Below are 16,189 nucleotides of genomic sequence, written 5' to 3'. Positions count from 1 at the left end.
CGCAATGGAATCCATTCAATAATGGGTGGACTACCCTAGTTTTTGAAATACTAAGGTACGTGGAGAACAGGGGCGTGCATTGATTTTATAACAAGGTAGGCACTGTGGATCTCACTAGTCATAGTTGAGCTTTGAAAATGCATAAACGTAAGAAAAAATTTTATGAGTGGGTGTTCAATAGAAGTTTGGTTATGCTTAATATAAAATAACTGAACCAAACTAACTAAATTAACTTTAACACTAGTGCTATTATTTCGGTTTATATCGAGGTAGCTGCTACCTAATTTCCTGTAAGATATGCACGCCCCCCCGGAGAGCCTATATTCCTTTTTAGTGCGTATTTTTTCCTTTCTGTTTTTCCTCTAATTGGTGTAAGTAGCACTGCCGTGTTAATTTGACAATAAATAAATAAGTAAATGATTGGGTGTACCTGAACATACTGTTTTAGAAAATTCATTTTATCGTTACTGTAAATAACTAAAAATGAGAATCCAAATGATTTGAGTTTTCTTGCCTCGTGTAGAGGCGAAACACTATGTCGAATTGTTTAAAGACAAATATTGGCGGAATTAACACTAAAGAAAACTCAAATCATTTGGATAATTATGGATTTCCGCAAAGGCGTATCAAGTAGGCGTACTTCAATACATTTTCTTAAAAATGAGAAATCATTCGAGAAAAATCCTTATAAGGTTTGAGGCGCGCCTTTTGAAAACATTTGTGATTCAGCGTTCGAACTGAAAATTCAATGCGATATAAAAAAGGGAATGTATTATTGGTGATCTGTATAACTGTGTAACGAATTATTGGTACCTAGTAATTTTTGTTGACGAATTATACTGATGTTTACTGAATATTGTAGTACCTACCGATTTACCAGTGGGAGGCTCCTTTGCACAGGATGCCGACTAGATTATGGGTACCACAACAGCGCCTTTTTCTGCCGTGAAGCAGTAATTACTGGGCAAATGAGACCTAACCTCTTATGTCTCAAGGTGACGAGCGCAGTTGTAGTGCCGCTCAGAATTTTTGGGGTTTTTCAAGAATCCTGAGCGGCACTGCATTGTAATGGACAGGGCGCATCAATTACCATCAGCTGAACGTCCTGCTCGTCTCGTCCCTTATTTTCGTGAAAAAAAGAAACCTACCGATACGTTAAAATATTAGAAGAATGGAATGATTTGTTTATTTTTTTGTAAATGTGGCCTTTATTTGTAATAAATAAACTACAAAAATGCTTATCTAGCGATAAATAACTAAATAAAATTATACCTATACAAAATTATAATTAAGTACCTGTTAGGCATTCCAAAACGAGGCGTGTGTCGCGGGCTGTTGACTTCAGGCCTTTTTGCTTGTCCGTTCTGAAAGTGGAATGATATATAAAAACTTTGTTTTAATACAATTAACAAACAAAATACACTTGATCCTTGAACTAACTAACTAACATTAAATCCTGGCGAAGAAATCGCAACAAGATTCAGGCACAATGTGGGATTCGCTACTCTGTTTCAAATTTATTTTTATTACATCTTCTTAACTATCTTGACATTATAAGTTCACGACATATGATTGCTTTTTGATTAAACGCTTCAAACATATCTGTTGGCTAGGAATTAGATCGGCTCCCAGCCAGTACCGACTTACGTGGTAGCTACGGACCCTACATCTTAACATATATAAATCCGGTGTACTGATGTTTGATTCCAGTGTACTCCCAATGAACGGATTTAAAGGGGATTACTCCATGGAGTGCAGTTTAGTCCAACATGAGAGATAGGATAGTTTTCATTTCGATTTGGAACCAATAATTATTTTTATTTCCAATATTTGTTTTGTATGGACATAGGTAACAACAGGGGGCATAGATTACGAAATAATTCTTGATGTTATGTGTGTCGGGTCAGCTAGTTACTCATATAATATTGCAGAGTAGTGGCTAATTCCGTCGCAAGAGAGTAAATAAACAAAACAAAATCGTAAAAACGAAGGTAAGTAAATAGTAAAAGTTGCATTGCAATAGTACACACTAAAGGTAAAATGAAGTGGGCAGATATTGGGTAGTCTTTTAACAAGATGGTCAGATGCTATCATCACAGTCACTGGTATTCGCTGGCCGGACACAACGGCGAATAGGGAATAATGGAAAAGGATGCAGGTGTCATCACACCTTAAAAATGTTTTTGACATCCATAGGTACTATCTTTTTTTTTTGGGATAGGAAGACAAACATTTGTTTTACATCTGCTTTGCCAATGCTTACGCATTGCTTTTAGCCATGTACGCGTTTCTTTTGAAGCTCCTTCGCTGTAATCTACTAAGAACGAAATTTATTTTAGCTCAGTACGAATTAAAATTAGCATGACGAAAAATGACTACGATATAAATTAATAGGTCAGTTTCATCTATCGACATTACCTTACCAAATACGAATTCAATACTAATTTTTTTATAAAAAAACATGAGTATTATTTATATTTTTCAAATTAAAATCATAGTTTTATTATCTGTATGTCATGTGACCGAAAACACCGACCACCATTTTGTGACGTCACTACAGCATAAACAATATATGTTTTTAGTAACACACCATCGATACGGACTATGAAAGGTATTTTTAAAACCAATAAGGATTGCACCAATTTCAATTTGGCGACAGGAATCAGGAGGTCTACTCGCAAAATCGAGAACGATATATTCCGAACGATACGATAATACTCCGAAATTCGGAATTTCGGAGTCCGAATATATCGCACCTACCCTACTCTAACAAATGTTCGTATTCTATATTGTTTATCGTAACAACATCGTAACCATAGACTAATATTTTGATTTTTTTTACGATGTCAGAGTGAATAAATTATGCGCAAACCTTGAAAAACTAAATATTATCTGTGCTATGTTGCTGTTAAGTGTCAAAAGTCAAAATATAGTTTAGGCGCTAAGGATCATGCCAGACTCTGCACCACCAATTTGGTATCATTTACACAAAATTTAAATATTCACAAATTATGTGATGAATATAATATGACCATTTAAAATTGAATAAATAATACAAAACTTGCGGATAGTGAAATGTCAAAAAAATGTAACTCAACCCTTCTCGTCGACTTCCTATTTCTCAGGCGGCCATTTGCATTACTTTCAACGCATAAACAATCAACGAAATGACTTAAATTACTTGGTAATAAAAAAATCCTGTTGAATAGTAAATCACATATTATTAATTTAATAATATTTATTAAGTATGTATATTGTATGGCAAATATATCTATACAACTTGAAACGATAATATCAACGAATCCTAGAACGTCGAACGTGTCGTTGAGATTATCGTAAAAGTGACGTTTGATTATTTGCCAAATTCGAATATTCGTCTCTGACATTTTCAACTAAGAGTAGGGTTAGCACCGATATTATCGAAAAATATTTCGTTCGTTCAATCGTCGTTTCGACATTGAATATGATGTAACTGAGAGTAGGATTCGACACGACTAATGCCACGATATTTCGAATATCAATTTTAAGAGTAGGCCACTAGGTCAAACAGCTCTTCGGAACAATTCTCGTTATAGATGCGGTAGAACACAAGATAAACCGACGTCTCTACGCATCACCAAGTGATCTAGTCGTTCATAAAGCAATGGATTCCTTGGATCCCTGGATAGATTTGACATTGTAGTTTTAAATAACTTAAAATTTATTTGTTATGTATCATCATTTCAGCCAGAAGACGTCCACTGCTGACAAAGGCCTCCCCCAAACATCGCCACTAAGTCCTGCGCTGCCCTTATCCAACCTATTCCAGCGATCTTGACCAGATCGTCGGTCGATCTTATGGGGGCCTACCAACACTACGTCTTATTGCGGAGTCACCTCTATGTGATTCATGTGGAACAATTGAGGATGTTGAGGAATGGAATGACTTGTTAAAGGAATGTGTCCGATTTCAGTCTAGTAGAGACAAAATTGTAAGGCTTATGGGTTTGAACAGATCTGATACGGGCATGTTTGTAAATATACTTTCACCGCCCTGCATCTAAGGATGCCATAAGTCTGTTTGAATCCATAAGTCTTATTTGTTGAACACTGTAGATATAACTTACTATTCCTTTTATTAACTTTTTTTTAGTATGTTAAGAATTTTGTTCTTCTTTTGTCTTTTTAATGTACTTAGATTATAATGGGGCTGACATGTACATACGTATAAAAGCCCCTAAAATCAATAAAGAAAAATAAAACACTACGTCTTCCGCTACGTGGGCGTATTATGTATAAAATTGTAATAAAATTTGATATACGCGATATGTAAATAGCAGGAATACAATATTTGGACAAAAAGTAACACCTTTTACACTATAAATTTTGAGAATAGATAGTTATCAGCGTGTGTGACGCACCTGTACGGCGCGAGTAGGAGCCGGTGCGTGCGCGCTGTGCGGCCACGACGCAGACGTGTCGGAGCGTGCCGCCACTGACACGCAATCGTCCGTATCCACCTACGCACACGCACACGCATTAAAGTTTAGCACGCAATATAACTTGTATATACAAATAAAATTTTATTAACGATGCGGGATTCGAACCCACGACCTCTTCTCGTGCCGGTGCTCTTACCAACTGATCTAACCGTTCGAGTACCGCCTCGCTATAAAATTCTGTTTGCTTTGTTCAACTCTCAGGTTGTGGCTTCATCTACAGGATCTACTTTTTTTTTTTTTAGGATTTTGTTTTTCAAATGTTATTTGTATATTAATCCTAGAAGTGAGGGTTATCACTTTAAAAATATAACACATTGTTTATAACTTGTATATCAAATTAAAGTTGAAATATGTTTGGGTATATATGATTTGGGTTGCAGTATTACCTCAACTAACGCTAAATCAGAGTTACCCGATTTTCAATTCACGTCGATTTATCTTTTGTCAAAAAAAAATAAGTTACCTGTCAGATAACTTTTTGGATATAATAACGCCATTCTGCATTAAAACAACATCAATCTCAATATAAATATAAGCCTGTAATAGTTATTTATGCAACTGTTGTGTAATAAGGGGTATTAAAACACGAATGTGGATTTAACACACGAGGCGAAACCGAGTGTGATAATAGTATCACATGAGTGTTTTAATACCTACTTATCAACAGTTGCATACAAGACTTTATCTACACCCAGAATATGAATCCTCTAAAAGATTCTGAAACAGTTTGCTTACTGCTAACATTAAAACACCAGTCCATTATAAACTTAATATATCACATTACTATATACAAATAAACTAAGTATTAATGAAACAATTATTTATTTTAGTAGTAATTTATATTTTGTATAGTGCAATAATTAAAATTCACTTGAATATTATGTTCTTTTGGAAATTGATTGCTGATTTTTTGTAAACAAAACAATAAAAATATCGAAGAAAAATGGCGGGGATTCGAATAACCTACATTTTTTTACGGCGCGCGACGTTCTGGTAGTGTGGAACGCGCGTAAACCAAAATGTTCTTTTTTTGAAATTCATACAGATGCCATGCATCGAGCAATAAGAATGTGGCTGTCTGTTAAAACTCTTTAAGCATGAAGGGAATGAAACAAAAATAGGAGTGTTGTTATGAAATACAGTACAACATTACAACACTCGTTTGAATGATGTAATGGTTATTAGAACATTGGGTGTTTTAATGTTGGCAATAAGCTAATTGTTTCAGAATCTTTAATAGAAGATTTAAAGCATGGGTGTAGATAAAAGTATTTTAATTATAAATGTATGATAAATTATACCATCTGGATCGGCGTGAAAGAACACCGGTTGATCACAACATTTTATCTATAGAGCGTCCTTAGACTTTGCTCAGGCTTTACTTACGTAAAACTTAGCTGACTATAAGCTTGCCATAATCTGTGATTTCGTTTTTATAGTAATTTGACAGCCGATATTATCCTGAGGTTAATGTAAGGCAGCCCAATGCAAAAGTCAGGTTTTATCACACTCAGCTAAGTTATACGTGAGTAAAGTCTTAGTACGCTTATATATCTCAGCCTTTGTATTGAAACGGCCCTAAAAAGCATTTATTTTCTCAAAATTGATTCCTTTAGAATTCTTTTTGATGTCATTTCTAATAACTACTAGATACTAATACCGCTTCGGAAACAAATGGCGCTCTGAGACAGAACAATCGGCGCAAGAAACTTACGCAGCATTCTTTTTTGCGCTCTTATAAATAAAATATACAATATTGTAGTGTCATTAATATTGCTATAAAATAATCATAATCTTGTCCCAGGCTGTCCGATCACTTACGTATTCAGCTGTGGAGTAGTAGGACTACAGCGCCATTTTTTTTATAAAACATTTAATTTTTTTATAGATAATGAGTGAACAGTGTCTGGGACTTTATTATAAAAGTGTATTCATTTATCCTTAAAGCTATTATGTATCTGATGAAGCCTACAGGAATAAGTTACAAGCAATCCCTTATGGGACTGGGAAACAAACATCCATATTTATCATATAAATGCTTGCACCTACCAGGATTCGAACCCGGGACCTCTAGCTTAGTAGGTAGGACCGCCAACCACTCGGCTATACAGGTCGTCAAATAAAATTAAAATTCAATATACGTACATAATGTTTATTTCTTGCTAGAGTATTGAGCCTATATCGAAGTACGTGTCTCAACAAGGACGTATCTCTACGTGCTAGTACCTCAGTGTTACGGTCGCTGTCGGACGCCAGCACGTCGATGCTCCACGCGGACTCGCTCGCAGTCTCCGACACGTCGGGCGCGTTCGTGTTGTTCACCGTCGAACCTGTCAAACAACAAAAAAAAAATGCGTGCGTACAAAGTACACATGTCACAAGTGAAACCTGCATTGTGCATGAAATTCTACACACAATATGAAGTCCTGGTACGTGTTGCTAGGATGACCGCTATGATAGACATTACTATCATCAATAATATATACAATTATGTTCTCTTGGTGTCTATGTAGTAATACGTCATGCGCATGACGTCAGAATATATTAAGGTATACTCGCGTCATAACATAAGACAATCTCTTCTTCAACTATGATCGCCTGGTACCTGTGCTACTGTATCCTGTGCTATAAAACGCGCTTTAAGTATTCGTTTCCATATTGTTAGGATAATTTATATTTATTTTTGTTAATAATAGGCTAACAGCTAGTAACAAACAACAGAGCTTTCATACCCCCTGTCTCCTTTTACGCAATGAAGTCGACTTTAGAAATTACACTTCAAAAATGTGTGGAGTCAAATGGGCTTATTAAACTAAGCCGATAATTACAGTTACCAGAGGTGTGCCATTTAAGGTTTTTAAATTAATTTAACTGTTTTTTGTCAATGGTCAACAGGTTCAAAAAACTGTTAAATCGTCAGCGGGTTTTGAAAAATTGGTTAATGCATTTATTAATAATTTAGGTTTTTATTTCGTCAATATAATATCAAGTCAACGTTTTCGTTCGCAAATTCGTCAACTGTTTTGAATTAAGCTGTTTTAGTGAGGCATTCAATTTCTTCATTTATTGCGGGTTACGGGCGAAGACGTTGATTGAATTTATTAGCTTATTATGTTCAACAGGTTTTTTCGTTGAAGAAAACAGTTAATTCGTTAACGAATATAAAACTGTTAAGAAAAACAGTTTATTGATTTAACGACCACTTCTAATACATACCAGTGTTTGCGTGCGAGTTGGCGTGATCGCACGTATCGCCGATGGTTTCGGAGTCGCTGGCGAGCACATCCGTGCTCCACGTGTCAGACATTATGCTGATAGTCTCGTCGCCTTCAAGCAGCTTCTGTGACAAATTAAAATCAATATTTTTTTTTCTTTTTGTATTCTGCGTCTTGGCAATCTCTGCCTTTCAACAATGATCCATTAAGCTGTCTGAAAATGGCGTTGTGTTTAGGAGAGGCTTTTCCGGTGAGAAGTCTCTCAATTCTTGTTCACAAATCTTGCTATTAGTCCCTGAACACAGTGGCACTTCAGCCTAGTGAATTTAAGGCTGTCAGGACCCTGAAGTTGAAAAGCAAGTTTGTTTCTATGACTGTTAAGTCTAAACTGGTAGCTCTTACTGTACTTTTCTGCCAAGGAATATTAAGCATGTTTCTGATTGTTTTGCTTTGGAACCTCTCCAGTATTTCTATGTTACTTGTGTTTGCCGATCCCCAGAGCTGAAATCCATATGTCCAAATAGGTTTTAGAATGGCTTTGTAAACATCCATTTTGCCTACATATGTGAGTTTGGATTTTCGACCTAACAGCCTGTATAGATTGCGGACTTTGGTATCTAACTGTTTGCGATTGGTCCAGATATGTTTCTGCCACGTAAGTCGTCTATATTTAATATATTTTATATTTTTTAAAATCAATAATTAATATATTTTTTTTACTAAAATATCATAAAACGTCGATAATGCATATTATGACCACCATATAAATAAATTGTTTTGTTAGAACAAATTTCTTATCTATGACAATGTTAATATTGCAAAATAATAGCATCCATTTTGATAATATTATTTCATTCAAATTTCGAACATCTCTATGGACTGATGATCTGCTTAGGTTGGACGAGGGCATCGAGAAATTTTGACCTCTGTCCAGCAGTGAATGGCTTTCGCCTGAAGTGTAGACGCAGGAGGAAAATAAAACAAATTATTTGACTTTGACAAATATGGACATTATAAAAATTGCTGGAACAAACTGGTTGCAATATGCCCAGGACAGATCGTTGGAGCTTCTTGAAGGATCATCTTCACCCGCAGAGAAGCTCTTACAAACTAACATAAATAAACCTAGGATATGATTAGTAAAAGATATTTTGTATTGTAAGAAATAAATAAAGCCTTTATCTTGGATAATTTATACGGTTAGATAGAGCGCCTTGCTGTGTGTGCGTGACAAGCAACGTCTTACACTCGCTAGTCACTTTGTTTTAGTTTGCGTGCGTTATTGAAAATAGAGGTCAACAGTTGACCGCTATTTTTTTCAACGTTTTCACAGCTGCCACAGTATATCTAGACGTATAAATGATCTTAGATTAATATAATAGTAATTATCCTTATATATTATATATCCTATATACCTTGATCTCAAACTTGCAGAACTTATCGTCAATCTCGTTGCGCGTCTGGTTCAACAGTTTGACCTGCGCTGCCCGCGTGGCTTGGCTCCCCGGCGCATTTTGTGAAAGTCTGCGTGATCAATGTTCAATTAATTTAACATACTATGTTTATTCTTCGAGTGCATGAGCTGTATTTAAGATAATTTATCATACACAAGTAAAAACAAACCGCAAGTTATCGAATACGTCAGCTAGTCTTGTCAAAGAGGGTGTAAATACTATATAATAAAAGGCGGAACTGCCTAAGTAAAAAATGATATTCAGTTTAGTATGAAACGTGATATTTGACATAAGTTTGAAATAGTCGTAATTACAGTATGGCAATTGGCGACGAAGTATCATCCGGCTAAGTTTGAAAGCGAACAGTTGCTTAAAACGTAATGGATTTCGGCTATTTCCGTTTTTTACAAGATTATAGCCGTCAACTGTAAATCAATGACTGGACATATCAGTGGGAGGCTCCTTTGCACAGGAAGCCGGCTACATTATGGGTACCACAATGGCGCCTATTTCTGCCGTGAAGCAGTAATGTGTAAGCATTACTGTGTTTCGGTCTGGGCGCCGTAGCTAGTGAAATTACTGGGCAAATGAGGCTTAACATCTTATGTCTCAAGGTGACGAGCGCAATTGTAGTGCAGCTCAGAATTTTTGGGTTTTTTGAGAATCCTGAGCGGCACTGCATTGTAATGGGCATGACGTATCAATTACCATCAGCTGAACGTCCTGCTCGTCTCGTCCCTTATTATCATAAAAAAAAAACATACAATCGAGGGAATCGCTTTTTTCTTATAGAATTTCGCTAAGGCTAAGAAACAACAACGTTAAGGCGTACTACCATAAATTAAGTCACACATAAAGTCATACCGACGTACGAGGGAATATTTATAGCAATGTCTTATCGATATAACGAAGTTCCTTTCACTTCAAAAAACAAAATGGCGCGTAACCGAAAAACGAATAAAGAACGATAAAGAAGTTTCACTTCAACAAAATTCAAATAAATATTACTAAATCTTTAATCTTTATTTATAACTCTTACGTAAGTTTAAATTATCGGGCAGTGCCAGCCATAAACTAAGGATACTAGCGTAAGGATAATAAATCAGTTTATTCACGTAGGTCACGAAAATGACACTTATGAATGTCAAAAAAAAAGAAAAAAATCTTATTGAATCTATTTGTAGCTGTAATTCTTATTGTAGCTACTTCGGGGTTGAGCTAATGAGAAGAAGTAGCAAGAAACTCATTGCCACTCTTTTATATCAAGATTTACATTTACATCGATTTACAAATCATTTCAATTACAATATAATATGTAAAATGTAAAATGATGCAACAAACACGCTCAAACGTCAAATAGTCAATGTCTTACACGAGTAAGTCAAAAAAAATAAAAAAAATAGACAAAAACCCTGCTCACTACAGGGAAACTAAATTTAAAATGTTCATGTGTGCAAGTTTTACAGTTGTGTTAGTGAGTGAAGTAATACCACACGTATTTTACTTTTGGTCAATCCCTATGACAAATGTTGATAAACGGCGTCATTCTCACGCATACAATATTTTATTGTCTAACACATATTTTCTTTTATGATTATAATCTTAAGAAAATAGAGTGTATACTGAGAATATAAAATGTATTTCTTAATAAATAAAAATGAATTGCTGTTCGTTAGTCTCGCTAAAACTCGAGAACGGCTGGATCGATTTGGCTTATTTTGGTCTTGAATTATTTGTGGAAGTCCAGAGAAGGTTTAAAAGGTGAATAAATAGGAAAATGCTGCTAAATTAAATAAAAACAACAAATTTGTTTTTCCTTTGATGTGTCCATACATAATTTCTATGAGAGAATTTATTGACGCACAGTTTGACAGTTCTGCTGTGAAACAATTTCATTGCGTCAACAGGGTGCATATTTTACGAAGTAATTTTTGATGTTATGATATATTATTGACAAATTCATGTAAAAACATTATTTTATTTATTATATACAGAACAACGTCTGTCGGGTCAGCTAGTTCTTAATATTTTAATGCATATGTTCTGTATTGAACAGTAATAGAATAGTATAGTATTGAAGAATCTGTATTTACCTGTGAAATGTTTCTTTAGTTGGATTGTTCCTACATATAACTACACAATCTAATACAGATCACGACACCATTCTATTTTTCAATTTATATCCGTTATAACAGAACAATAACGATAAAAGCACTAAAATTAAAACAAACTATTTGACAGGAGACTAATGGACACTAAATTGTTTTAAAACGGTTTCATGGTCTTCATCTATTCCATCTCTTTCTCACAGGATAGTTATCTGCATTTCACACAGGGTTTGTCAATTACGGTAGTCAATTACGCAGAGCAGCTCGAATTGTCGGGGACCCAGTGCTCTGTGAACGGCGGGATCACTTGGCGTTGCGTAGAGACGTCGCTTCATTGTGTGCATTCTACCGCATTTATCACGGGTAGTGTTCCGAAGAGCTGTTTAACCTGATTCCTGCCGCCGAATTCCACCTTCGCACGACACGCCACAAGTTAGGATATCATCCCCACCATCTGGATGTGTGGCGGTCCTCAACAGTGCGGTTTTCAAGGAGCTTTCTTCCTCGTACTACAAAGCTGTGGAATGAGCTTCCTTGTGCGGTGTTTCCGGGACGATACGACATGGGTACCTTCAAAAAAAGCGCGTACACCTTCCTTAAAGGCCGGCAACGCTCCTGTGATTCCTCTGGTGTTGCAAGAGATTGTGGGCGGCGGTGATCACTTAACAACAGGTGACCCGTACGCTCGTTTGTCCTCCTATTCCATAAAAAAAATACTAAGTTTATGGTGTGTATACAAATAAAATTAAAAAAAAATGTGACGTCATAATAGGGGAGGGATTTCACAAATGTAAACACGCGTGAAGGGCGTTAAAAGTCCATAAAACATGTGTGACGTAATCAATGAACGGTCCGTAATAGCGCCCGGCTGAGTTGTTCTCTATATATCGTGAATAAGCGAACTCACCGTCGGACAGGTTGATCACCTGCAGCGTCACCATCGGTCACCTGCGAGGACGGCGTCTCTCGGCCCGATATGTTAGGGCTGCCGCGACCGCTAACGTTTGCCGAAACCTTCACAACACAATTATTACATAAACATTAAACAGATAATTTTTCTTGGGAAAGACTGACATAATGAAGATGGTATTACAAAAGTTGTGTTTTGTCACTGTCATCACAACTGTGAAGAGAGAGAGAGAGAAAATACTTGATCACAGATTGTGTGTTTAGATGTTTTCTGGAATACGAACCTAAGACGTAAATTTAACAGAGGATGGATTCCGTACTATCCGTATCGTACAAGATATAATAATAATATTATTTTTTGGAAAGATGACGTCAAACAAGCGTACGGGTCACCTGAAGTTAGGTGATCCCCGCACACATATTCAATTTTTTTTTTTAATTTTTTAAAGAACATTAAGGGTAGCACATAATTTCTCCAAAAATTGTAACTGGCCAGTGCCAGTTAAAATAATCAAAATTCAAATGAAGAACATCTAAGAAATGGAATTTCATTCAACTTTTGTGCTCGCATATTTTTTTTTGTAATTAATAAGTGACTCACTCCAGTTGTCACATCAATTGAAAGCCACTTTCTAAGATGGCGTAGCATAAAATACTCTTTGGTATAATTGAGCGGTCAATGAGTTCAACGAGGCTAATGAATCACTACTTTTTCCACCTTGTTTAAGCCTATTTGGATTAAAATTATTAGGGTTTGAGTTGACACATGTAGCACGTACCATGTCGGATAGGTTGTCGTTCTGGTCCTCCGTCTCCAGCTCGAGGCTTGACGTGACGCTGTGGTTGGAAGCGGCCTCCGACACCGCCTCCAGGTTGTCGGACGTGTTGCCCAGCGACACCTCGTCGTGGAACACCGAGAACCTACAAGAAGACCAACATTTAGAGCAGTAAAATTAACTAGTCCAAACTAATGGTCTGAAGGAGCCGTAGCTAGTGAAATTACTGGGCTAATGAGAGTTTACATCTTGTCTTAATCATTGATCGGCGCAATTGTAGTGCCGCTCAGAATTTTTTCATCAATCAATTACCATTAGCTGAACGTCCTGCTAAATTGAATGAGCCTGAAACCGCTTTTTTTACCCTGGTCGCTGAGTTGGCGCGCTGTGAACGGTCGGCGGTGTTGTGACGTATTACCCCCGGAAGAGATACGTAACAATGGTGAAGAGACCGATTTGTTTGTTTACTCAAAAAATGTAAACATATATATATATAATAATTATGTTTTATTATTTCTTATTGTTACTAGTAATATAAAGTGATAATTGACAGCATTGAAAACTATAACTTGAACTTGAACAGGTACCTGGTACGTTTCTGCACAGGGGCCGGCGGGCCCGGAGTCAGAGCTGCCGGGTCCTCGGTGTCGCCCGCCTCCGACCCTCCGTAGTAGCATTCCAACACTTTGGACTCCGGCACCAGGCCTGCATGCACCGACATAGATTGATACTAAACAATCTGTTATTTTTAAGGTGATATCCCCTCAACTCTGGGATTATTTAAATTAAATTTGTAACCAAAATTTATGAACGATTTTGGTTGAACAAGATTTACGAACCATACGTCACTCCAACGGTAAGTCACGGTTTCGAATCCCACATCGTTCATCAATTTTGGTTACAAATTTAATTTGATTGATACTTGGCAAGACTTACAACCATAGTCTGATAATATTATCGCCAATAACGAAACTTCTTGAATGGCATTAAAAATGTTAAAGGTGCAAAGAAGAAACTTTAAGTATTGTGTGTAGTATTGAAATAAAGGATGTCATTTCGAACACCTACTTAATTTTATCAAAGGATATGAAAAACAATGCATTTAATTCATTTTAGATATCAAGTTTCATATGAACATTTACTGCTTAAGACCTACACAATCGATATCTTAAAAGAAATAATGTATGAACTTTTCTCTAAACTTAAAATTTTTAGTGCCCAGGTATAGAAAGAATATGGAAGTCCCATGCCCATGGATAGCGTAAGAGGCGACTTAGGGCAAGCGACAAGTGGGAGGCTTCTTTTGCACAGGATGCCGGCTAGATAATGGGTGCCACAAAGGCGCCTTTTTCTGCGGTGAAACAGAAATGTGTAAGCCTTATTATGTTTCGATCTGAAGGGCGCCGTAGCTAGTGAAATTACTGGGCAAATGAGACTTAACATTTTATGTCTCAAGGTGAAGAGCGCAGTTGTAGTGGCGCTCAGAATTTTTCGGTTTATCAAGAATCCTGAGCAGCACTGCATTGTAATGGGAAGGACGTATCAATTACCACCGTCTCGTTCCTTGTCAAAATAAAGACAATTAATTTGGGGACAAAATATATATAAAATTACATGTAAATTGTAAGATTATTACTAATAAAGTCAATTCGTTTAATTGTCAAATTATCCAGCATGATTATTGTGTGTAGCTATTTGCTATTTTACTAAAAAAAAAAAGGAGTTTAGTACTTTGATTTTTAATTACTTTACTATTAATTTTCAGTTTAATTAAATCTGTGGTCTACTCGTGCGAATATAAAAGGTTGTATTGACTTTATAGATATTTCAAGGATTCCATGGAGTATGGACCCATATGTGAAAAGATATTTTTACAAATTCATTATCATTAAATTACAATAAGTTTAAATATTTTACAACCATATATTTATTAGATTTATATATATATATATATATTAGACTACATTGTGACTGTTATTGAATCGCAACACTAATCGGAGACTGTATAGTGGGATCTAATAGTACTATAATTAACAATAAACCGCTTAACTCAGCAGTCATCATTTGAAATTTCTATGGCAAATTTTGAAGATAGTCAACAATTTAATTATATGTTTAACTACAAATTTATTGATACAAAATTACAAAGAAAGTAAAAACATGTGTAAGAAACTACAGTTTCATTTTCATTCATTCAATGTACACATTTGTGTGTGTGTGTGTGTGTTCGGTATCTTATTCTCCTAGATATTTTTTTTACATTTAAATTTTCCTCAAATTAACAGTTTATTGGATTCTTACCAAGATAATCCTGCTCATCAACGTTGGCAAGCTTTATGATGAGCACCTCGGGTGGTTCCAGGTGTTCTTTCTCCACCCTCTCCTCTGACCCATTGCCCCTCGCCATTCTGGGCTTGGGCACCTTGGCGAGCAGACTGCGCTTCGCTTGACAGTTCTCAATCTCTCGGTTGTCAGGCGATGTCCTGTGATCAAGACAGAAACTAGAATATATAGTTAGGCCAAAGAATATGTAAAGTGCTAGTAGTAGAAAGCTTTTCACAGAATGCCATCTTGGTAGGTGGCATTCTGTGAAAAGCTTTCTACTACTAGCACTTTGGTCCATTAGCATCCACAGCGGTGCTAATTGATAACGTGGTAAAGTAATGGTATATTGCTATGGGGCAATGCTGCGGATATAAATACCATCCTTGTGCTGCAGAAGAGTGCTATTCGTGCTATTTATAACATAGGCTAAGGAATCATTGAGAGCAAAATTTAAGGCAATAAACATTTTAACACCTCTCAAAATATTCTTGATAATGTTAGAGAGACGTAACATCTTGAAACTTAACATCTTATGTCTCAAGGCGTAGAGCGCAGTTGTAGTGCCGCTCAGAATTTTTGGGTTTTTCAAGACTCCTGAGCGGCACTGCATTGTAATGGGCAGGGCGTATCAATTACCATCAGCTGAACGTCCTGCGTGTGTCTTGGAAGAGCGCCGTATCTAGTGAAATTACTTTGGCTAATAAGACATTAGATCAACTCAACTTCACAAGAAAATATTTTCTATTGATTAATATTATCACAAATTGAAAAGGTGCCTTCTGTGATGCTTACGTAAATTGACTTTGGATGCTTGCCTATTCCGTCTCAATCTATTTTCAGTTTAAGCATTTGAGTAAATATTTAGAAATATAAACATTTGAACTTATTTATCTATTTCGTAGGTGAAAAAGTAGGAACCCG

At 36.2% G+C, this 16,189-nt stretch overlaps 2 protein-coding genes across 2 annotated transcripts in view; one reads left to right on the top strand and one right to left on the bottom strand.

Moving 5' to 3' along the window:
* The window catches only part of LOC126964694 (40S ribosomal protein S23), a 119,960-nt gene that overhangs the window by 33,526 nt on the left and 70,245 nt on the right, over window positions 1-16,189 (top strand). The window lies entirely within an intron of this gene.
* The window catches only part of LOC126964634 (receptor-mediated endocytosis protein 6 homolog), a 48,955-nt gene that overhangs the window by 19,812 nt on the left and 12,954 nt on the right, over window positions 1-16,189 (bottom strand). The window contains exons 9-17 of the mRNA XM_050807859.1: window positions 15,245-15,426; window positions 13,531-13,648; window positions 12,947-13,088; window positions 12,166-12,272; window positions 9,112-9,220; window positions 7,698-7,821; window positions 6,708-6,811; window positions 4,401-4,499; window positions 1,297-1,364 (exon numbers count right to left, since the gene is read on the bottom strand). Coding sequence (XP_050663816.1) covers window positions 1,297-1,364; window positions 4,401-4,499; window positions 6,708-6,811; window positions 7,698-7,821; window positions 9,112-9,220; window positions 12,166-12,272; window positions 12,947-13,088; window positions 13,531-13,648; window positions 15,245-15,426 — 1,053 coding nt within the window. The remainder of the gene's footprint in view (window positions 1-1,296; window positions 1,365-4,400; window positions 4,500-6,707; window positions 6,812-7,697; window positions 7,822-9,111; window positions 9,221-12,165; window positions 12,273-12,946; window positions 13,089-13,530; window positions 13,649-15,244; window positions 15,427-16,189) is intronic.

This window comes from Leptidea sinapis, chromosome 5 (genome assembly GCF_905404315.1).
Source record: "Leptidea sinapis chromosome 5, ilLepSina1.1, whole genome shotgun sequence".
Classification (NCBI taxonomy): domain Eukaryota; kingdom Metazoa; phylum Arthropoda; class Insecta; order Lepidoptera; family Pieridae; genus Leptidea; species Leptidea sinapis.
This window is presented reverse-complemented; position numbering and strand designations above follow the sequence as displayed.